At 47.4% G+C, this 24,502-nt stretch overlaps 2 protein-coding genes across 6 annotated transcripts in view; both read left to right on the top strand.

Annotated features, from left to right (window-relative positions):
- The window catches only part of LOC142570565 (tetraspanin-33-like), a 45,295-nt gene extending 26,023 nt beyond the window's left edge, over positions 1-19,272 (top strand). The window contains exons 2-3 of the mRNA XM_075678936.1: positions 11,659-11,815; positions 18,933-19,272. Coding sequence (XP_075535051.1) covers positions 11,659-11,815; positions 18,933-19,272 — 497 coding nt within the window. The remainder of the gene's footprint in view (positions 1-11,658; positions 11,816-18,932) is intronic.
- Positions 19,273-23,686: 4,414 nt separating this feature from the next.
- LOC142572956 (proline-rich protein 5-like) overlaps positions 23,687-24,502 on the top strand; it is a 65,804-nt gene continuing 64,988 nt past the window's right edge. For all 5 annotated transcript variants that reach the window (XM_075682438.1, XM_075682435.1, XM_075682436.1 and 2 more), the window contains exon 1: positions 23,687-23,944. The gene's annotated coding sequence lies outside the window, so the exon portion shown is untranslated. The remainder of the gene's footprint in view (positions 23,945-24,502) is intronic.

Genomic DNA, 24,502 nt, shown 5'->3' with positions numbered 1-24,502 from the left:
CAACAGAATTCCGGTATCATGATGAAGCGGTGTTAACGCCATTACCCTGGTGTGCAGGGTAACGCCTAAGTGTCCACTTCAGGCCTCGCGTGTGGTTGTTTTTGCCACGCCTGGGGCGATTTCTGCCAAAATGCAACAAAAGATTGGATGAGATCTCGTCTAGCCGTGAAGTAATTTCATATATTAGGAACAGAAAAGGAGAAGGTCGACCAAGAGTAGCACTGTATTTCTCACTCACCTTCCACGAACAAGGCTTCTGTGTAGAAGCCGAAACACCGAACCTTTTGACAACACCATATTCGTCAGCGTTTTCTTTTTCTACTCTTAATGTCTATTTCTGCTCTTTCGACCAGCTTCTGGGGAACTAGGCTGTCCTCGGCTCGCGTTTTCTCTCCCCGAGAGCAAAGTTCGGGCTTTACCTCAAGGCTTATCTGAGGAATGATACTTGATATCAAGTGCCGAAGCCCTAGACACAAACGTGGACCGGTCCCTTTCGTGACGCGTCTCGCCACGTCAGTGGCTTCGAATGGCGTCGCTTCATGCAAAATTTGCTCCATTTCACTCTTCTTAGCTCGCAGTTTGAAATAATTGCAGCAAAGACTGCGCAGATCAATTATCAAAAGAACGCTTGCTATTAAAACTGGAACGTTTTTAGCCGCCAGAAGTGTGTTTATCATGATTCGATTGTTCATCTCACTGGCAGTGCGATTTCCTTCGCCTACGACGGAAATCACAGTCGCAGTGGTGGTCCCTCCCCCACTCCCTTTTCGACTTTGAACGGCCGGTTGGTAGCATGTCGCACCGACCGCTGCTACTAGTCGTCAAAATTGTGCGCTGAGAGTAATTTCGTGGTTTGTTTCGGGAAATGGTGTCTCGCTCAACATGTGCAATGCGCGGAGACGTTGATTGCCGATTCGGGTACGTAAGCCAGACACGCGAAGAGAGAATAAAAAAAAACTTGTACCGCAGGTTCCATTCTCGCATTTCTCTGTGTTCGTTCACACGCTACTTAGCAAATGAGGTGCAATTTCACGTTTGCTTCGTATGCTATAGATCTGGTACTTACTACAAAACTTTGCGAATTTTGAGGTCTTCGATCCTCACGTGACAAAACGGTTTTTTGTGGCCGTCACAATTTTCTTAATTGTTGAGTAGCATAGAATTTCGCGCGTTATATAACTTAAGTAATTGCCACCTCGGCAACGGCATATAACAACACAGGAAAGTACTCGAAGTTCCTACGTTGCTGTGAACAGGCCACCGTTTAGTTGCATTCTATTCCTGTCTGTTTTCGCGTCGCACGTCAATTTCCTGATGCATCTTTAAAGGTTATCCTACCTCACTTGCTTATTACATTTGACATGCCAAATGTGCAGGCTACCGCAATGAATTTTCTACGATAGCATATATGACTACGTGGCATCAAAAAACAGTGTCGTCAGTTTGTTTTCGAATATTTCATGTAAGTTCAGCTGTATTTCTTATAATTATTTTAGTTTTCTCTGCACCGTAAGCAATAAACCTTGAATATGTAGAGGACTTTGTATCCTTACTGCACCTGTATAAACCATTGCTTTGAAGGGTAAATAACTATGCAGCTATATAACATTACTGCTTCCTTTAGTGGCACAGTGGCAACATACCCTCCCGCAGCGTCATGTAAAGCTCATCCAACGATGCGAAGAGCAGGCAGACATTCTATTCTTATGCAGGTGAAGTAGCAAAAGACAATACGTTGAAGAAAATCAAATCAAAACTGTGCAATGAAGTCAGTCAGTTGCACCCTTCCCTGTGCATGAGGTCGTTCAAGTAAAAACGTTTCTTCCACGTCCACAGCTAATCAATTGTGCACAAATATCGTTTCTAATAAGTATGTTACCACATTTATTAGCGTGTAACCCCATGTAACCTTATCGACTATCTTTATATGTAGTGAAGTACCACGGTAATTGTAAGAATATTTCTACCTGTGATTGAAAAAATTTTTTTTCGGCATTTGAAGTGAAGCTCTGACCTAATTAAAACATTGTAAGCCACTCATTTACGGCCACTGTTAAATGTGAAGCACAGAACGGTGAAGGGAAACCAATGTAGAGATTGCAGGCTGTTAAGTATCGCATGACAAACAAGTGAGGTGAACACCCAAATATTTTAAAAAGAAAAAATTCAGACGCACGCCCTGCAGCAGTTTTCCTCGTAGAAAACGAGTTGTGTGCTTCCTCGTGGAATTATTCATACTGATAGGCCGTATAGCTTGTCATGAACTTAGTCTGTCCAGGTTAGGCTGCGAGCTAAGAAAAGAATTTGAAAAAGACATCCGTGTTAAATGATATGCCATTGCACAATTAACTTTGTATATATCACATATTCGTCGATAAAGTGACGCACTGTAGATGAAATGCCATCGGGGAGCTCATTCATTTAAAGGCAAAACAATAGGCGTTATTGGCCGGGGAGATCCTTAATGCACTCAAACATCATAGGATGCGCGGCTGCTGCTTACAATGAATTGAAAGTGGCTGAAGGGAAACGCTGTTGCCCAGGTTATCACAGAGGAATCAATGGTCATTGCTTTCATTTCAAAGATGAAGCGTTTCTTCTAAGATGGAGCGTGTAGACGTCTACAATATAATGTGTGCCAGAACGTAAGTGAGTGTAAACATTGAATTTCACAGCATAAATTACATTCTACGTTCAGGAATCATACACACATATTCGCGGCTTCCCATCATGGGAGACGTGTTGTTGCGTGCTCCAGGGTAGCGTACCGTACTGCTGCCGAGAAGTAGCGGCGCCTGCCTATCGAAGCTCGACCGACATTTCTTATTGGGTAGCGTGGCGTTGTCGGCGGGCTGCAGGCATCCGGTAGATCATGGCGACCAAGCAGGGGCGAGACGATTTGCTAGTGCGAAACTTGCACTGTTTATTCAAATGTAGTTGAAAGAAAATAAGAAAAGCATGAAGTATCAAGTCTCAAGTATGAAGTCTCTCAAAGTACATTGCGGAGCCCCTTAAATAGGCTCTCTACAAGTTGTGGGCGGGATCTTGCTTCCGTCGAATGACACGTGACAGGCACGGAGAGAGGGCCCCCGTGGGCTCCGGCTCAGACGGGTGAAGGGGATGAGGTAAGCACACACGATGCCACGACCATGTGAGGAGGGGAAGAGGCCGCCCGTGGGCTCCGGCTCAGACGGTAGGGGGAATGACCTCTCCGGCGCTCGTGGGCTCCGGCTCAGGCGTTAGAGTGAATGAACTCTCCGGCGCTCGTGGGCTCCGGCTCAGGTGGTAGAGTGTATGACCTCTCCGGCGCCCGTGGGCTCCGGCTCAGCGGTAGGGTGAATGACCTCTCACCACGTGGTGTCAGACGCCAACCCTAACAGTGTGCTTTAGTGCAGGTGCTTTCCGTTGCGTTTGGTGCAAGACTATGGCTAGGAGTAGGCACAACTTATGTGCAATCACGAGCAATATACACGCACCATTGCTTCATTTCACTCTCTCTCTCTCTCTCTCTCTCTATATATATATATATATATATATATATATATATATATATATATATAGGCGTCTCACAACGCTGCCAGAGGCCTTGTAGGCGCGCCGCTTCGATAACGCGCGGAATGAGGCTGTCGAGATACCGTGGTCGTTAGTTGCCGCCCAGCGAAATGTTAGGTAACGTTAGCCTGACGTTTACTGCTTCTATCAGAGCACTGCAGCTCCTCGGCGGGAACGCTACGGTGCGTGCGCACACTGGTCACGCAAGCAGCGGGAGGCGAAAACGCTACCCTTGCTCCGCCATGGAGGCGATTGAGCGTAGCGTTGGCCGCTTCATTTCCTTGTTTTTGCGGGAAGACCACGTCTTGCCCACTTCGCGTCAATGTAGACCCTCTAACCTCGTGGGTCGCAAGAAGCATCCCTTAGTACTATTACTAACTGAACGCTCTTCAATCTGTTGCAGAAACTGAGATAGACTGCCTAGGACCCTATATATATATATATATATATAAATATATATATATATATATATATATATATATATATTGCTACGATGAGTTGCGAAGAAATGGTTTTATTTGCAGAAGATGGACGATGGTCGTAGCGTGATCGCAGCGCAGCCCGGCCTCTCAAACTCCTCGTTCTCTTCGTCTTCTCTTCCTTCTCTTCTTGTCCGTGCCTTTCGTACCTGTTACATTTCCCCGCAAGCAGACGAAGCCCGTGGGGCGAGTCAGGATTTACAAGCCGGGTAGAAAGGCTTCAGGCGAGCAATATGAGTCAGCTGAGTTCTGCTTGATCGCCGACCATTGCACAGTAGGTGAGCTATGACGTAAGTGAGTTCGCTCAGGCGGTCCACAACTACAAATGGGCCTGAATATTGTGACAAGAACTTTTGGTACAATCCACGCTTGCGTTGCGGTGTCCAAAGAAGGACTAAGTCACCTTTTTGCAGCGATACTTGTACGTGACGGTCGTCGTATCGCTCTTTCGAATGACTTTGCGAGGCCAGAGTACGAAGACGAGCTATTCGACGCGCTTCTTCGGCGAGACACAGAGTCTTCGATACGGAATCATCACTGTGCAGAACGAAGGGTAAGAAATTGTCCAGAGGGCTTCGCGGTAACCTTGCATACAGGAGATAAAATGGGCTGTAGTTCGTGGTTTCGTGCTTCGCCGTGTTGTATGCATAAGTGATCAAGGGCAGCACGTCGTCCCAGTTTTTATGATTGGAGGAGACGTACATGGCAAGCATGTTAGTCAGCGTTCTGTTTGTCCTTTCAACGAGGCCATTGGTCTGTGGATGATACGGCGAGGAATGACGGAACTGTGAAGTGCACAAACGAAGTAACTCTTCAATGGCATCAGCCGTAAACTGGGGACCACGGTCGCTGATGATGACACGTGGTGGGCCATGACGAAGGACCACGGAACGGAGCAGGAAGACCGCCACGCAAGCAGCGGTGGAAGACATGGTATGGCTGCAGTTTCTGCACACCGTGTAAGATGGTCTACGCAGACAATTATCCAGCGGTTCTTGTTGTTAGATAACGGGAATGGACCCAATAGGTCAATGCCTACTTGCTCGAACGGCGTACTGGGCGGTGTCAATGGCCGAAGGGGACCCGGGGCTGCGGTGGTCGGTCGCTTGTGACGTTGGCACGTTTCACACCTAGCGACATAACGCTTGGTTGTTTCGTACATCTTGGGCCAGTAAAAGCGCTCCTGCTTGCGGTGCAGCGTTCGTACGAAGCCGAAATGGCCGGATGTCACATCGTCATGCATGGCGCGTAGAACGTCGGAGCGGAGACTCTCGGGGACAACAAGCAGAAAACGTGCTCCATGCCCGCAGTAATTAGTTTTGTACAGCAATTTATCAGGGACAGTAAAGCGACCGCTGCCTTTAGAAGTACGGGCGGCGACAAAAAGCGGATCAAGGGTAGCATCATACCGTTGTTCTCGCTGAAAGTCTGCCGCGTCAGGGAACGTAGGAGTAACAGCAGCGAGACAGTCATCAAAATTTTCAGCATCGCAGTCGGTAGTCGCAAGAGGAATCCGAGAGAGGCAGTCTGCGTCAGCGTGACGACGGCCACTCTTGTACGATACCAGAAAATCGTATTCCTGGAGGCGCAGCGCCCAACGTGCGACGCGACCAGAGGGATCACTCAAACCGACCAACCAGCATAAAGAATGATGGTCGGTGATAATCTTGAATGGTCTACCGTAAAGATAACATCGAAACTTTTATACGGCGAAAACGGCTGCCAGGCATTCCTGTTCCGTGACCGTATAATTGCGTTCAGATTTGCTCAGACAACGGCTGGCATATGCGACAACATGTTCTGCGCCACTGTGACGTTGTACAAGCACCGCTCCTGTCCCGATTCCACTAGCATCAGTGTGAACTTCAGTCGGGCAAGATGGATCGAAATGACGCAAGAGGGGTGCTGACGTTAGTATAAACTTCAGTTGAGAAAATGATGCGTCACACTCTGGTGTCCAATTGAAGGATGCATTTTGTCGCAAAATACTTGTCAACGGGTAAACGATGTCGGCAAACCGGGGAACAAAACGACGAAAATACGAACATAGGCCAATGAATGAGCGGAGTTCTCGTGCTGACTGCGGTGGCTTGAAGGAGCTCACTGCTTCAATCTTACGAGGATCGGGTCTGACGCCATCCTTGTCGACTAAGTGTCCCAGGACCAGTTTTTGACGTTCGCCGAAACGACACTTTTTTGAGTTTAGGACTAGTCCAGCTTTCTCAATGCAGTCGAGAACGAGGCTGAGAGTTCGTTATGTTCTTCAAACGTGCGGCCAAAGATTACAACAACATCGAGGTAACACATGCATATCTCCAACTTTAGACCACGTAGTACTGTGTCCATGAATCTCTCAAAGCTGGCAGGAGCATTGCAAAGGCCAAAAGGCATAACATTAAATTCGAATAGGCCATCTGGAGTTACAAAAGCGGTCTTTTACTTGTCGGCAGGGTCCATAGGTATTTGCCAATACCCTGATCGCAAATCAAGTGTCGAGAAGTAAGAAGCAGCGTGTAAGCAATCAATGACGTCATCGATTCGCGGGAGTGGATAAACATCCTTCTTCGTCACTGCGTTTAGATGTCTATAATCCGCGCAGAATCTCCAGGAGCCATCTTTTTTTCGGACCAGGATTACTGGGGCTGCCCATGGACTAGATGACTCTTGAACGACACCTTTGTTCATCATCTCCTTGACTTGCTCGGCAATAACTTTGCGCTCGGACGATGACACTCGGTAGGGCTTCTGGCGGATGGGGTGTGCTGAGCCGGTATCTATTCTGTGACGAGCGCGGGAGGACTGTAAATGAAGGGGTGCATCTCCATTCGTGAAGTCGAATGCAGCCTCATGGCTGGCAAGGACCTGTACTAGTGCTTGCCGTTCCGATGTACTGAGAGCCTTGATGATCATCCCAAGCATTAGCTCTTCAGAATGGCAATTATCGCAAGGAGAGCAAGCTGTAGAGACGTCCGTAGTTAGTGCCGCTATTGAGCTACATGCGGCTTCATCGAAAAGAGCGATTTTCATACCGCGAGGAAGGACAACCGGCGTGGCGAACTGTTCAGCGCCCACAATGTGGCGACTCCTTTCGTCATGCACACGACAGAGCAGGGCACAAGTATATTTGTTAGCACAGTTTATGCAGAGAGGCCTGAACACAAGGTCAACACAATCAGCATCAACAGTAGTTGTAGAAACACGAACGGGCGTCAGGCACCACGATGGTGCAATCACTTCATCAAGAACACTGAGTGTGTCTGTGTCCCCGTCTTCACCACCCAAGCTTTGTTCGGAACGTGCTGATATAAATAACTTGTTCAATGAGATTTCGCCACAACCACAGTCCACGGAAGCGCCGCACTGTTCAAGAAAATCGATACCAAGAATAACGTCGTGCGAACAACGAGAAAGAACAAGGAATTCTGACACAAACACTTTCCCAGCCAACAAAACACTCACAGCACAAACACCAAGGGGATGAAGCCACTCGCCGCCTACTCCACGAAATGTAGTACCGTCGTTCCAAGAAAACATAACTTTGTGGCCTAGACGGTTTTTGAAAGCGAGGCTCATCACAGACGCAGTCGCCCCAGTATCAACTAACGCCATGGTCGGTATTCCGTCAATCAAGACATTCACTTTATTTTTGAACATAACAACAGGCAGAGGTATTTCTTGCAAAGACCGTCCGGTGAGCACACCTCCACTGGCCGCGGATGCTAGTTTCCCGGCGGCGGTGAGGAAGAACGGCGCTTAGGGGACGGAGAGCGACGGGGACGGTTATTTGGTGGCATCAAACTCCGCTCAGATGCTGGCGAATCGCTGTGCCTGGTCTCGTGCGAGAAGTGGTCTATTGGGAGCAAATCGGTCGTCCGCAAGTCATATGAAGTATGGGTTCTGGGTGGCGAGAACATCGGTGGTGTCCTACGTGATTGACGGCCTTGGCGACAATACCGAGCTATATGGCCTGTGGAACCGCAGTTGTAGCACACGGAAGGGTCGCGGTTCACAGCGTCTTCCTCGAAACGAATGGCAGGCGGCTGCGGTCGGCGAGATAGTTCGTTGTCATGTGGATAACGTGTCTCTGCTGCTTGCTGAAATCCGTTATTTCGTGCATAAGTCGCGTCGTGGTAGTAGGGTCGGTGGTGCTCTTGTCGCGGCCTGTCAGAAGTCACAGGGCCTCGGGGGTGAAAACGCGACTGCTCTCGTTGTGGCCGAGCGTCATAGGTAGGGCCTCTGTCGTAGAAACGTGGCTCCTGTCGGGGCGCGAGTTCATAATCCTCAGTGCCTCTCGCCGCGGGATACGGGGAGAAGGATGCCACGTTTGGCTCGAAATTTGGTGGTAGGCGGAAGCTATGAGTGCCTGGATGTGTCACTTGCGCGTGCAGGCTTAGCTATTCCCGAACTATTTGTCGGATCGTTGATGCCAGATCGAGGGGCTGGTTGTTGTCCACGCTTGCAACTGTCGTCACATTGGCTAGCCTGCCAAACTTCGGCGTGATGCGCCTTGTCTTCAGTTACTCGAAAGTAGGACAGTGCCGAATGATGTCAGCGACGGAAGCCAGGTTGTCTTTTGCGATGAAATTATAAACATCCTCGGCAATTCCTTTTAGGATGTGCCCGACTTTGCCTTCTTCGGACATTCCAGAGTCTACCATCCTACACAGTTTTATTACTGCCTCCATGTAGGTCGTGCAGGTTTCGCCTGGCACTTGCGCACGTTGCAGTAGCGTCTGTTCTGCCCTTTTCTTTTTCGTCGCGGAGTCGCCAAATCGTTCTTTGATTTCCGAAACAAACCTTCCCCATGTTGTGAACGTTTCCTCGTGATTGTCAAACCACAACAACGTAGTATCCGTTAGAAAGAACACGACGTTCGAAAGCTGAGAAGCGCTGTTCCACTTGTTAGCGGCACTCACTCGGTTATAATGGATGAGCCACTCCTATACGTCTTCGTCCGATCTTCCGGCGAAGGGACGCGCATCTCTCAGTTGTAGAACGGAACTGGTCGGCGCAGCAGTTGGAATGGGCCGTTGTTCGTCTGCGTCGTGGGACATATTCAACTCCGGTGGATTCGGTAGGAGTCCAACAAGGCGACGGCTCCGTCGAAGAACTTGTGGTTCAGCCTCCGTCTTCGGGTGTCGATTACCCAGCACCTTCCACCACAACTGTTACGATGAGTTGCGAAGAAATGGTTTTATTTACAGGAGATGGACGATGGTCGTAGCGTGATCGCAGCGCAGCCCGGCCTCTCAAACTCCTCCTTCTCTGCGTCTTCTCTCGCTTCTCTTCTTGTCCGTGCCTTTCGTATCTGTTACAATATATATATATATATATATATATATATATATATATATATATATATATATATATATATATATATATATATATATATATATATATATATATATATATATATTGCTTGCTTGTAGTTTGCGGAGAAATTTACTCATATGCTTGTTTCCACTGGAAACCCAAGTATTGAAAAAAATTCTACACGCTAGTTGCGTTTGTTCTGTCATTTCATACTCATATTTACCTATTTCTTTTTTTATATATAGAAGAGCTTTCAAATTGAAGCATGATTGGGGTTTACTTTTCCCTTGTTACTGTCATCATCATAATCACCGCCTTAAATTTGACTAAAACTGCAGCAAACAACAAATCGTCGTCGCTTCTGAGATGCACAGCATGAAATGGGCAGCGCAGCGGTGTCAGTCGTTTTGAGCGCCAGATTTACGGAATTTTGCAGCGATTTTGATTTCATCTTTCATGGGCAAATGTAGGCCTTTAGACATTCGCGTACTGGGCTTCAGGGTGCCATTATTTGTAATGAGTGGTCTCTGAAGTGTCACCATCATCGCAATCTATGTCTCCCTCTAGCAAGGAAGAGCAGCCAATCAGCTATGCGAGCCAAAATCAAATTCAGCCATGCGAATTGAAGCATGGGCACCAAAATTAAATTCACAGTCATTACTCTTGAGTCGCTTATCAGATTCCAGAGTCTGTGCTGGAGTACGTTTATTCAAGTCAATTACTCATAAGGGACTCTCATCATGTAAAAGAAATTCACAGAAAAATAAAAGTGGGTTACAGGGCACATGCGAGGCATTACTAAATCTTTCCTGTAATCTTGCCACAGACGCTAAAGAGAAAAGTACACAATCATTGCCTTCTACCGTTGTTAACATATGGGGCAGAAACATGGACGCTAACAAAGGAACTCGAGACAGGGTAAGAACCGCGCAAAGAGAGAGAGAGAGCGGCAAATGTTAGGCGTAACGTTAACAGGCAGGAAGATAGCTGTGTGGATCACAAAGTAAACGGGGACAGCCGATATCATAGTTCACATCAAGAGAATAAAATGGAGCTGGGCAGGTAACACATTGCAGAAGCGACTGAAACTCTAAATCTAGAAAAAAAAACGTAAGGTTTAGGTGGAAGCCAGTCAAGACAGTCAAGGTCTGGGCATTATAAACAAACAAGCACCGCAAATTATCCACGCACTGACGATCGCTTCTGCAGAGTATCATACAGAGGGCTTTTGCGTGAGCCCGAGAAAAAAAGGGGTGAGTTTGTTTCACAAGCTGAGAGTTGCCTGCCGCGCTCATGTAAACGATAGGTGGTAGGGCGTAGCTGTGGCCGAATCGGACAGAGCCAGTCTGCACTGTGCGCGATAGGTTCACCGACCTATATGAAGCGCGTACGTAACCACGGATGGGTCGGGTCGGTGGTTCGCAGGCCGAAGCAGTATCCTTATTGGTACCCTCATCACAGGTTGCCGCAAACATCTCGACCTGTCATCTCGGCTCGGCAGTACCCTGCTACGGCGGATTCGGGTTGTTTGAGCCCCTCTTTTGATTCGACCCTGTCCTGCCGATCAGATTCATGAATACGTAGCCGTTGGTTACGCTGCGAAAGAAGATCGAAATTCGAAGAAAGCAAACACCAATTACAGAAGAGCCACATGCTCCGCCAATGAGATGATGTCAAAGGGTGCCGCCGCTTTGTGCGCATGTCGCCTGCAGCGTACAAATAGCCAGCAGTAGCGCAAACAACTGGTGGGCTCCCGTGAAAGCCAGATTGATAAAGCTATCTGTGCGTCTGCGCTACTTCTACAGGAAGGGAGCGAAAACACAAAAACAAACAAAAAATATCGTCGCAGTCGTGAGTGCCAGGGTCAATCTCATGGAGATGTCTACAAAAATTGCTGCATGGAACTTGGCGGTATATGCACACGTTAGCAAACCTAACGTAGCATAACCTAACCTCAAACTACCTAAACTCAAACGATGACCTAAACGAACCTAACCTAAACTCAAACGATGACAAGTATGTCACTTTGTATAACATTCTTCCTTTTCACTTCAACCGACTTTGTTGCTTCGGAAGTGGATCATTTTGAACGAGGCATTGCAGCATATATGCAACAAGTCGCAATGATTTTCGATTTGCGTAGATACTTAGCGCACACTATTTCAATGGCAGCTGAACTGCCTCGGCGCTAACTGTAGTAATTTTTGTAGGAGGCTCTAGGATGCAGAGAATGTCCTGCTGATAAGCCACTTATTTTGCACCGACGTTGGTACGAAAGGCTAAGATATCGACGTGTTCGACATGCTCTCCGCAGGAAGCGTCAAGAAGGTGATCAAGGACACGCTGTCCGAGTCACTGGTGATCCACTACCGCGACACCGTGGACACGGAAAACGTTGTAGACGCCTTGCAGCGCCAGTTGCGTTGCTGCGGAATGAGCAGCAAGAGCTTCCGGGACTGGGACATGAACATGTGCGTACCGAAGGCCATTAAAAATGCTCGGGATCCCAAAAGAGCCTGAGAAGTTTACGTAATTACAAGAGATCAGATGTGAAGCTGACCTTTGGGCCGTTCCCCAGTTATTATGCTCCCGTCGGAACTATAGTTGGCTGACACACTAGTCCTCGCCGGCCCGCATATGCCCAGCACGTGACTTCAGAGATCCAACTATAGTTGGTGATGTCATCAATATACTGTGGCAGGCCTCTGCCTAACTCATTCATAACTTGCATTTATACGTCAGCAAACTGCGCCCGCTAATTTCTGTGAAGTAACTGCGGAGGCTAATTTGGCATAATGTATGCTACGAAAATTACTAAAAACGAACCCTGGGCGCTATAACGTAAAACTATTCCAAACATTTCTATTCCAATTCTGCTATGAGCCCTCCGCGATTGGTCAAAAACTTTTTTCGACCACCCCCACTTCACCTATCTGTCACGCGACGTCGCGAAAACCGCAATACCTCCCCATCTGATATGATGTGTACACACTGATTACGCATGATTTGATAGAAAAAATAAAAACAGTTATTTCTGATTCGACCCCTTTTCGCCATTAGCCCTCGGCTATTGGTAAAAAGTTTTCGGGCTGCACCCACTTCACCTGCATGTCACACGACGTCACAAAACCACACAAATTCATCGCGTCAATGTGACGTATACGCGATAAAGATGCATTAATATGCCGAACAAAACTGCATTTTTTTTCGGAATAGCCGCAGGCTGCCCCGTTCCGAATGGAATAAAAGATGGCTGTCGCCGATCGCTGAGACGCTGGCTACTCGCACCTGCCGGAGAGCATGGGTGTATTTGCGTATAATAAAACATCTTGCGTGACCGTGTAACGTTTTCAAGCACTTTCGGCACGTTTACTACCTCATTCTGCCAAGTCTTCTTTGCTGAGGGTCAGTTTTAGCGTCATTCTTAAGCTTCCGTTGCATGCCGCCGTGATGCCGACCATGCGGACGTCGGCACCACCCTCTTCATCTGGTTATCGATTTTCAGTGCACTAGCTCTGCCCCAGTGAATCCCTCTCCACTTTAGCGTTCTCCTCGCCTCTTGTCAGCCAATTAGATACCACAAGCCGCTCAGTGTAGGGAATGTTATTCGTTTTTCAAGCAAACAAAAGTGGCCTCCTATGAACGAGGAGAGCGTTTGATTGGTCTGTTCAGACAACCCTGCGGGTGACCGCCTGGTGCTTGCATCGGTGGTTACGCAAATTTGACGTCAGGAAATTGGAATAGAAACATATTGGAATAGTTTTACGTTATAGGGCCCCTGGTACTGCGATAATTCGGCTACGATAGGAATGATGGTTAGTACTTGCATTTGTCTAATCTTTGCACACTTGTGCCTTCAAGCGTTCTTGAGACTTTACTTAATATAGGTTATATGTGTAACTTTCAAAACTTTCGCAGTTTTTTACCACAGCGAGATAATCTGTGCACATATGTGTTATTGTGGCAATTATGACGAAATGTTTCGGTGAAATCAGTTAGCTCGCAATGCTCCGAAGTTAGTGCACTAGCGCCAAGGTCCTTTCCAGAAACGTTTGCAGGAAGCTCTGTGCTTCTGGAAATCCCATATTCTTGCGAAAGCCCTTTCGCAGCGTGGTAGAGGTGCACGTGGCATACGCAGTGCATTTGTGAGGGCGGGGCCCCAACGGATTGCTTAGGCTCTCACTGAGTACAGTACACAGCGCTTAGGGTTGACGACCATGAACGGACTGCTTTGAATAGCGATCGACTTTCTGCGGACGAGACACAAGCCATCCCCTAGTGTCATTCATCAGATGGTCAGAAAAAAGTTCATGAGCACAAAGAGAAATCGGTTTCTCTGAGTGTGATTCAACGTAACGGGTTTTCGATTTCGGTTGTGAGGCAGGCGTTCTCACAACCGTAGCAACATCATGCGAACTACGTCATGAAGCTAGCGCCAAACATGGCGCTTACGTTGGCTTGATCGCTGTTGCACGTGCTTGTATACATATATCCCTTTCAATCATGGGTTCTCTATATAGAGACGCAAGTTTTTAACGTTACGATTATTGACTACAAGATATAAATGTAAATTCAGTCATTTGCAAACCAAAAACAATGTCCCAGGTCTCTTTATTACATTGCGAAATGCAAAACAACGATATCGTATGAGGCGCACTAGCAGGTTTGATCGAAAATTTGCCATATCGCTCTGTTTCAATGCTGTTAATTCACATTCTTTCTTGCACGTGGACGCCGTGAACCCAACGCATTAATTTGTAGCATATATCTTATTTATCTTCATTATATAATGCATCACCAATAAAATGGAGCATCTGTAATGAGCATTTTTTTATATGTGATGACCAAGCTCTTGAATGAAATCTTCATGCTAGAACGAAATAATTTTCTCAATCTTTCCGCATGTCTCGGAAAGAGACATACAAAATTACAGATCTTAGAAACAATCGGTCATAAGTCGCCACTAAAAATCTATTTCTCAAACCTGAAGACAGCTGATGGGCACAAGAACAGTTGAGTTTCAATTTGTGCTAATTTTCACAAAAACTGATGGCGAAAATGTGCTTTAGCAAGTTCCATGCATTTCCCGGTACATAAAAATTTATATTTATGATGAACATCTTATGTAATCGTTATCAAGCTAAATTTTATAGAATGAAAGCTAACACTGCCACGTTGTCATGATGGTGAGGGATTAGACCGCTACCCCAGAACGGCGAGTCGCAAAACTAACTCTTTAGTCGTCAAACCTGTGCCTAGAGAAACAAATTGCACTTAGGCAGAAAGATACTGACGAGCACATGCGTCGATCGTCGATATGTGATCTGCAGGTGAAGCGCGTCGGCTATTTATACATGACTCGTTGAAGGTTCCGGCGTAATTGCTGTTGCCCGCCTGGTTTCAAGAAAGTACATCATTATTCGCGTCGCGCCTTAAATCTGATAACGCAAGATTCTGTGTCAACATAGCATATAAAGCCAAATTTACTACTCGAGAAAGTTCCAAAGCATGCAGGCACCTCTTGTTTTAGGCTTAGCGATGACATTAAACAAATGGCGAGGGATAAACGGTCGCCGCAATAATAGAAGTAAGGGTTTCAATGTGCAAAGGCAAGGCCCCAGATCAGACACCGAAGGACGGGGAAGGACAAATGATAATCAGCGTTCATTCGGTTCAGCCCATGGAACATCTCTGCGCTTCTGTTCGTAATCCTAGATGTGTGAAGAATTCATAGTCGTAAAAGAGAAAACGACAACCGTGCGTGTCGCCGTATGTACGCATAAATGAAACAAACGTTTAGACGAGTGAACGCTGGTGTTCCAACGAGCAGAGAGAGCGGGAGTTCTACTCCTCGAGATAAAACTCAAAAGGTCAGTCACGGCGCGCGTGACATCAAGCCGTGACGTCACGTCAAGTGATTCGCTGTGGAGAGGCGTCGCAGCGGCGCTCGCTCGAGCCTCGCCGCTGTGCACCACGTGACTAGGCGAGGGTTTAGCAGCTGCTTAGCCGGCGCTTGGTCGGTCAATCTCGCCTTAGAGAAAGAAATTCAACAAGAGGGGACACTCTACAAAATCTGGCAACAGCAAACACGTCACGCGTAGTTTCAACTCCATCCGTTAATTAACGCGAGCATCAGAAAAAAAGAATGTGAAATAAACTTGCAGACAACGTATTATTTTTTTTATTCTTTCCCACTAAAAGTAAAAAAGTTTTGCGTGTAAGTGAACTACTTTGTGACTTATTTTTGTTGCATTGCCTACAACAAGCTAGCGGCACGCCAGACGCGCGTGCATACTTCATGCGCCAGACAAGCCGCAGGAGTGAGCGAGGCCGGCTGCGCATGTGAAGCTCACGTGCTCGGCGACCCTTCTTTTTTTGGATGTAGCCCGTTTTTTTTGGGCTCCCGGCGTTCTTTTGTGTTCCGTCTGCATTTCGGCCCAGCTGCACTACTGGACTTCAACAAGGTGAGGAATTTTGTTTGATAGTCTGCGACGCACTTCAAGGCACATTTAGGCTTACTGCACAAAAGTGAACCTATATAGTGACGCCGTTGATTTGAGTTAATTATTCATGCTGGGAGATGTTTGCAACGCTTTGTATGAGACCAAGCATAATTAAAACTTATTTCGGTAGTTTTGGGGCACGCTCGCCGCACCTGGCTTTGTGACGAAAAGCACCTTGGCCGTGTGACGCAGTTTCGCGTCTACTGAATGTTACCGGGACAAGTTTGGCGCTTTCTCTGACCCAAGACATTATTGTAACTAATTTCGCTACATTTTGGGGTACTTTTCAAGCACAGTGGCCGCGCTCGACGTAGTGTTGCAGTTAGTGAAAAGAAGCTCGGCTGTGTGCCTCAGTTATTTTTGCATGTACTGAATCTTAGTGGTAGAAGCTCGTGACGCATTCTCTGACCCGAAAAGGTATTGTAATCTATTTGGTAACTTTTTGGGATATTTTGAGGCATGCTCGTCGGGCCTGAGGTTGTGAAGTTGTTAGCAAAAAAGCAAGCCAGCCATAGTGAGTTAGTTTTGCGTGTACTGAATTTTAGTGGGACAAGTTTGTGACGCATTTTATAGCCCTGCAACAACATATACCTTATTTCGGTACTCACGCTTGTCGAAAACGCGACGAGCGACTGCCGAGAGTGATAACACGGGAGTGTTGCTTGCGCCGGCAGGACGCGTGAAAGATAACACGGAGGAGCTCAAGACTTGGACATTTATGTATTCTAATCGACAGAAAACAGGCTTTGCACCCACGAATCTGTCTTGACTGCGACTAGAAGGCATCCTGCGAGCGTGTAACATGGTCTGGCTAAGCCTGTGTTGTAGTTACCTCTGTGTACTTGGCGTACCATCGCGTCGACTGAGGCGAAGTTGTTTTGGAAACACGCAGTCACCCGTGTACTTGTGCTCTTAAAGTGCAGTAAATAATGCCCGGGAAAGGAGGGATGCTTGAAAATCGGATGTTTTCTTCACATTTTATGGCATTGTTTGGGAATAGTCCTTGCTGCAAAGTGTACGTAAAAGTGAATTTATCTGTAATGCCGCTCATTCATCACTTACGAACGTTTCGTGTCTACACGCAATACTCCTGTTAGGTCAATATACCAAAATGATACGTGCTTGTAATTTACTTTCTTTCAGCTGATGACATCCCTGGAGCTTCGTACGGTAACGACTGCTGTTTGCCCGGTGCCACAACTTTGGATGAATGCAGAAGAACCCGGGAATGAGCATTTATATAAAGCTAAATAAACATTTCATCATTTCAGAAGACGTCTTTTGTTTTCTTTATGAAATCGCACCTGACAGATTCGGCGCAGAAAGTCGTTCGCAATCATTTCTACTGAATAATGAAACGATTCCACGCCAAGGCCACGCGGGGTTCAGCAGAAGCGAAAAAAATAAATAAATGAATGCCGCGCCGAGCAGCGGAGCCGGCGCGGCGTGTACCAATTGGTGTTCAAAACATGCGCTCCCAAAACCGCAACCGGAAGAAGTTAATACCATCCGCTTGGTTTGCTTCAGTCAATTCGGCCGCTGGGCTCTATGGGAGTGTCCGCTCTTGTTGAAATTTCTTTCTCTATGAATTAGCTACTTGTGACATTCATGATGACAAATACGAGATGCCATTGTGGCACATAATTTAATATAGAAATCAGCTGCTAAATCAAATCTTAGTTACGATCCTCGCAAAGTGCCCGTGCTGGATTATGCGCACGACTATTCATGGCATTGTTCCTTTAATTTGGTTCCGAAAAACATGAACTGATGATTACGATACTGAGAATTTCGAAATTTGAGCGTATCGCGTTTGACAGCGGTCGCCAGGGACCGCCGCTCGCTCATCCAGCATACGCTGCAAACGGCATGCTTTCCGGTCGGGTGGCTTCCGCTTCGCTACCGTCGCGTTCGCGCCGCACTCGCCGCACTAGTTTTTCACGAGCGCCCTTATAAAACGACGCTGGAGAGGAAGAGACACGCTTCCCTCGCTCTCTTTATCCTCGGCGCAAGCAAGCAACGGCGCGCGCAGCGCAGCTGCTCTCCGGCCGTTCACAGCGGGTTCAAGTTTTTTGACGAAGACTGTAGGTGTCGAGGCCAAAGAGCCTGCAGGAAAAACAAATTTTGTGCTTATATATATATATATATATTTGTGGACACGTTTTTCGGCCTGTCAAATTGCTTTCTATGTCACGAAATCTTTCTGTGCGCTCCTCAAATATTGTGAAAGAAATTTGTACGATCAGTTGCTCATTTGCTTGCCTGCATGTGGTTTCGGCTGGGAAGACGCTAACATAGATATAGATGGTTTGGTTAGAGAACATGAAGCAAAAGCTACACTGATTGAAATACCTGACCAAGCGCTAGCTTCCGTTATTTTCCTCCGCCCTCTGCTTTGCCGCGCCATTTGTATTCGTTGGATTAATCAAATAAACTCTACACAAAAATAGAGGGTGCTTTGTAACTAAAAAAAAAAGAAACTATTAGAAGATCGTCATTTGGCTGGAACGTATCGCGCTACAGCAAACGTTGACGCAGGCACGTATCTGTTATCGTTTAAAATGTGTTATTTTCGTGATCTCTGTACTGGAGGGTGTCGGCATGTTTCAGCTGCAGGATCAAACTTGCGCAACGTCTCCTGGCCAACTCCACTCGGAAAAACAGCGAGCTCTTCCGAACCAGCCAGATGCGCTCGGAAAAACTCTTTAATGAAGCACGTACTGAGGAACAGAAAGCTGTATAGGGAGTTTTTCATGTCGCTCTATAATTGTCTGATTGACATGTTTCATATAATTATAATATTTGAGGCGTTAATAAATAATTAATTAATTAAAACTAATTATTTCATTAGGCGGAATGAAAAAAATTCTTTGAGTATCTCCAAGCGACGGCAAACATTACCTTTGTTCTGTCCAGCAACGCGGCATTTGTATATATTTAAGCTCTGGCTGAAGTTAGCTGGGACACCCTGCATATTTATTTCTAGTATATGGCTTTGGGGCTAATTAGTGTTTGCGTACACTCTCGAAGAAAATGCCGCAATAGAAGAGAGTCAATCAGCTATTCAACCAACGAACATTCGCAGCTATTTCTACTGCAACCTGACGAATCCGAGCCAGGAACGCTGTTCGGTGCCGTACTCGTGTTGCAAGTCCACCAGCCTAGGAGCGGTGAGCCTGAACTGCGGCCGCAACGTGCTCAACATGTCCGATTACGACGCCTGGTTCATCGTCCACATCGGCAACTGCCCAGACGCCATGCATCGTTACGTCAAGGAGCACGTGATGATCATCGGCGGCAGCTGCCTCATCGCCGTCATCTTGCTTGCGTTCGTCGACATGATCACCAACGCGGTGATCGACGAGATCGAAATTATCTGCAGGATATACCAGCACGTCCATAATGCTGAGCAGGACCAACCTTAGCCACATAGGGTTCCATATACGTAGGATATAGGGGATTGCTGGTCTTGCAATTATCTCGTTTTGTTAGTTCTTCGGCTGCACGCTGTGTTGTGAACTATGTCTGTAATGAACTGTTTATAGAAAATCTTATTGATTCTCTCATTGAGTGCTGATAGTCGTGATCTTTCTTTTGCGGTGAGATTTACATTGATGATATTTTCTCGCAAAATGTTCTGCCCTTGAAGCATAGTGTTGTTTACTTACGGCCCATATAGTTAACCTCAAGCAATAAAGTTTGTTTCTTTTGTAAAAGCAAGAAACTGCCTTTTTCTCAATATATTCGAATTATTGCATCATCTGACAAATACGTTAAGACTTTTAGTTTATGTTACACTAAATAGTTTAGGTAGGAACAATTCAAATTAACTAACAACAAGCTATGGGTATAAGGTGTAAAACGCCTGCTATGTGAAGCAGGTTTACTAGCGTCTTCAGAAGTGTAGTGGAGCGAAAATGAAAACATCGGAGCACTTCCACTATGCGAAGGTTGAAGAACAGCAAAGCTGTATTGCTCAACAGCTATATGAAGTTCTATATTGTGTTTTTGCTATAATGGTTGAACAGCGGCAGGAACGTATTTATTTTCCTAACCTGTGGTCATCATGGTTACCTAGGTAGGCACATACACGCGTATCACATTTGTTATTCAATGTGTCCGTCACGTAAGACAATGAAGGGCTCATACACTCTTAAGCAATGACTCATATCCCCGTAAACGCGGCCTCCCAATTACGACACAAGTGAGTGAGTGAGTGAAGAAACTTTGTTATGGATGCCTGCAGAACTGTTAGCCTTCCGCTGTTAGGGAGGCGTAACCGTGACGCGGCCATGACGACTTCGCGGCGTGTGGCGCCTCTACTTCGGCCGCGGTCGGACTGCTTCCTTTGGTCGACCGCACCTGCCCCTCTTTTGGGGTGGCAGCCTCCCTCCGGTTTCGCTTGGTCGTTGCCTTTCGAGGGCCGCCGTGATCTGCTGGACGCCCTGGGCTTGGACATCCTGATCATAGCACCCTGTTGCGGCCTCGAGCCGCGGCGGGATCGTTGCTATCGTTGCAGCTTCGTGCGGATCTTTAGTGCAGTCCCAAAGGATGTGAGCTGCAGTGGCTCTTTCCTTTTGGCACACACAACACAGGTCAGTTATATAAACACTTGGACACACGTGCCTCATCAGCACCGGGGTGAATAACGACCCCGTTTGAAGTTGTCGATATAGAACCCCTTCCTTACGGGTCAAGCCCGGATGAGGTGGCGGCATCTCTAGTCTGTACCACTTCACAATGTCGTTGTGGGATGTCATTTTGTCTTTGGTTTCCCACCACCACGACCGGTCGAACGCAGTAGCAGCGGCACGGTTGGTTAGTCCTCGCGCCGCCGCATTAGCCGTCTCGTTGTGGTTTGCATTGCTGCGAGCCGACACATCACTGCCCATGTGGACCGGAAACCATTTTATCACTACACACCGATTTTCACACGCGAGATCGACCGCACGCAACACACGCGCGGCTTCACTACACACACTTGCTCTGGCGTAATTTCGCACTGCCGTCCTAGAATCACAAAGCACAGTCGTGCACTCGGGGTCGGCGATGGCCAGGGCAATGGCCTACTCCTCGGCTGGATGCACCCCTCGAGTCCGCACACTCGCCGCTGTTCTCGTTGCGCCGGTCGATGCCGCGACGACTGCAGCGGCGAATGCCTTTCTGTCATGTGGATACTCTGCCGCGTCCACAAACACGGCACCCCTGTCTTTGGCATGGAGGTCAATGAGCGCCTTGGCCCTCGCCGCCCGCCGCTCTTTGTGGAACTCAGGGTTCATGTCTCTTGGCACCGGACATACCCGTAGCCGTCTGCTAATGGCGTACGGTACAGGCATTTCTGTATTTTCGGGTCCCCTTTCCTTTGACCCCAGGCCTAGGTCACGCAGCACTTGTCTGCCCGTGTTTGTTCCCGATAGCCGCGCGAGCTGAGCGGTCCTCTCAGCGGTCCCGATTTTCTCCAGTGCGTTATGCACTGCCAGGGCCAGGAACTCGTCGGTGCTTGTGCAGTCGAGAAGTCCGAGTGCAGCCTTGTACGCTTTGCGTGTGAGCGCATTGATCTTATTTCGCTCGCACTGCCTCCAGTTGTGGAAAGCAGCAACGTATGTAATGTGGCTTATAGCGAAGGATTCCACTAGCCAGATGAGACTTTCTTCCTTTATGCCTGCTGTTCTGTGTGACGCCCTCTTGATGAAGTCGATGGCCGTGGTGACTTTGGCCGCGAGACGGTTGACAATTCTACGCTGGAATGCTGAGCGGCAACTGAGCCAGTCCTGGAAGACGACGACGCTCGAGCCATTGCTGATGATGGTATTATTTTTCACAATGGAGCCAGTTATGGAAGACGACGATAAATGCGCAAGCAGTGCCGCTAGCGCGTTTCCGCGGTTGGCGCCGAAATTTTTTAACATTCATTTTGGAAAAAAAAAACACTTTTGTTTTTCAAAAAAAATATGTTCTTATCATTTTGCCTGGGACCTCTTTGGGTCCCACGTGTGACGAGGGTAGGTCGAGGGCGCCTTGCAGGCCCCCTAGTCCACAAGGGCGTGCCATAGAGCTTGGACCCTTTCTGCACTGTCACCGCGATCGGGCCACATGATGATTTGCTTTTGTGAACACCTGAGGGGGCGGGGCTGGGGAACACATTTCCTTGCAGATCCTAGCCATAGATATCTTCGCTGCAAAAGCTTACGACGACATAAGAGCATGCATATCACCTGTAGGAGACAATCACGAAGGGCCAAATTAATTTTGTACAAGCAATATAGCGTGTGGTATATGGAAGGTAAAAAAGATCACCGACGATTACGACACTTCCTAATGCGAAATTTGAGCGCAACAATATATGTGTTTTCATTTCGATATATATTGGCTGGCCTGGACAATCTGTCTCGAGCGGCACGTTGCAAACGGCGCGAACTGTGGCGAGATTGGATTGGGCAAACTTTCATAAAGGTCCTGCAGGGCGCACTTCAGCGCGCAGTGGGTGTCTCTCACGCAGGGACCGACAGGCGGTACCTGGCGGCCGCTGCGCCAGCCTGCTGGAGGGCCATTGCTGGCCTCGTAGGAGCGGGCTTCGTAGGGTCTTCCACTTGTCGGTGGTAGAGTCAAGCGGAGCGTTTCTGAACACCCAGAGCACATGTGCGAGTGTCGCCGTGACCCCGCACGAGGGGCACGCATCGTCGAGGTAGACATCCGGGTAGATGACGTGTAACACGGCGGGGTTAGGATGAAGCCAACTCCAATTTCACTATTCAAATAAATGTAATGCGCAGAAACGCATTTAGAGGCGACAGCTCGGCCGATTTGAGGGAAGTTCTACTCTAGAGAGAAATTTTTGTTCTAGTGACTCAAGCAAGCCCAATTTCGATTTGGAACCGAAACAATCCTGCAAAAAGTTTCGTAAGGTAATTAGAAAAAAGAAAGCTGTAGTTTACGAATTCGCAATCGTGCCCTAAAATTAGATATTGTAGTTCTGTAAACTGCACTGGTTAGAGAATGTAAAGCATAGACATTTTGCAATTGAATTTAAGGCTTAGGTAATATTCCAACAATGTTTACAAAAGTTTATCGCAATTCGTACTCGTAAATTAGTGGTGTAATTCACAGCGGAGTGTTATACAGCGCTTATTCTTTTGCTTTCCTGTAATACTAAGTACAGTTTTACAGAACCGTCATATCGTGTTAATTGTCTAGTTGGAGTTCTGAACTTGATACTTGATTTCTTTTTTAAATGTACTGGTTACCGGCATTTTTACAAAAATGTGAAAGCCTAAACTATAATTATCTTTTTTACAGTCACTATATTTTTTTCCAGTCATCATCAAATGAGTTCGCTGCCGGTGTATCCGGTGTACGGCCAAACTCGGTCTATGTGTTTACTCAAAAAACAAAAACAAAAAGAAACGCGGTAGCGCTTACTCAACCTTTTCGTGTGGTGCGTAATGGCCGCACGATGGGAGCAACTATGCAATCCGTCCTACTAGTATTGTTTGTTTACGCCGCACGCATTGCTTATGCCGCTGCCCACAAACACGTCCTCGGCCTTGACAGCGTCAAGAAGGCTTCGGCCAAGATGGATGTTGGCCAATTCCCGCAACGTTAAAACAAATTAAATACAAAGGAAACAGTAGAAGAGGCCTGTGTTTTCAAACTGGCGCACATGGTTTCGTTGTCGCGGCAGGCGCGTGATAAGCGAGCTATCTGCTGCCAAACATGCTGCAGACACACGTATACAATCACGCGCGCTCCCTGGCGTCTCCGGCGTCTGTGTGCTATCTGGTGACAAGGGGGCCGGCGTGCCCCCACATCCTCCTATGTCGCCGTTCTTTCCGCAACGCACCCGTGGCGGGTCCGCTTGGCAACGCCGTCGTCGTGTTGCCAGATGAATTGCGCGTCGGACGTGCCTTTTGCCCGGAAGCTGAGCCCCGGGACGATGACGAAATAGAGCGATCGGCCGCTAGTGTTCCCGCTGGAGTTATGCGTGCGCTGTGAAGCGTCTTTGCCGCGGTGCTTGGCGTCGACGCACGGAGACAGCGGGTCGCTGAAGACAAACCCGGCTCTTGGCTTGTTGTGAGCTACTGCTTTTTGGCCTTGGAGGTGCGTGTAGAATTGACCTTCTCTTGAGCGAACAAAGGGGCATTTTGAGGAACCCGAGAAGGCGTATGAAAGTTCGCAGTACGATTGTTGATTTTTAGGTTTTGTTTAGGATTGTTGATTTTTAGATGATTTTCGCTGCCGGTTTGTTATTTTGCATTTTTTCATGGGTGCTGTTGTGAGCATGTTCATCGTTTGATAGAGGCATGACCAGTTGTTTTGTTGCAGTGGATTTGAAGTTACCGGACAATTAATGAACTCCCGTTATTTATAATAGTCAGAAATATATATATATATAGCGATATCATAAGAAGACAACAAACACTGACACCATGGACAACATAGGGGAAATTACTTGTGCTTGATAAACGAAATAAAGAAACGATAAATTAAGGGAAATTAAAGTGGATGAAAGAACAACTTGCCGCAGGTGGGAACCGAACCCAGAACCTTCGCATTTCGCGTGCGATGCTCTACCAATTGAGCTACCGCGTCGCTGTTTTCCCGTCCACTTTCTTGGGTATTTTTGTGTCCTAGTAGAACCCTGGGAGTGTTAGCCAG

This window comes from Dermacentor variabilis, chromosome 2 (assembly GCF_050947875.1).
Source record: "Dermacentor variabilis isolate Ectoservices chromosome 2, ASM5094787v1, whole genome shotgun sequence".
NCBI classification, from domain to species: Eukaryota; Metazoa; Arthropoda; class Arachnida; order Ixodida; family Ixodidae; genus Dermacentor; species Dermacentor variabilis.
Note: the sequence above shows the minus strand (reverse complement) of the source record. Positions and strands in the feature narration are given on the sequence as shown.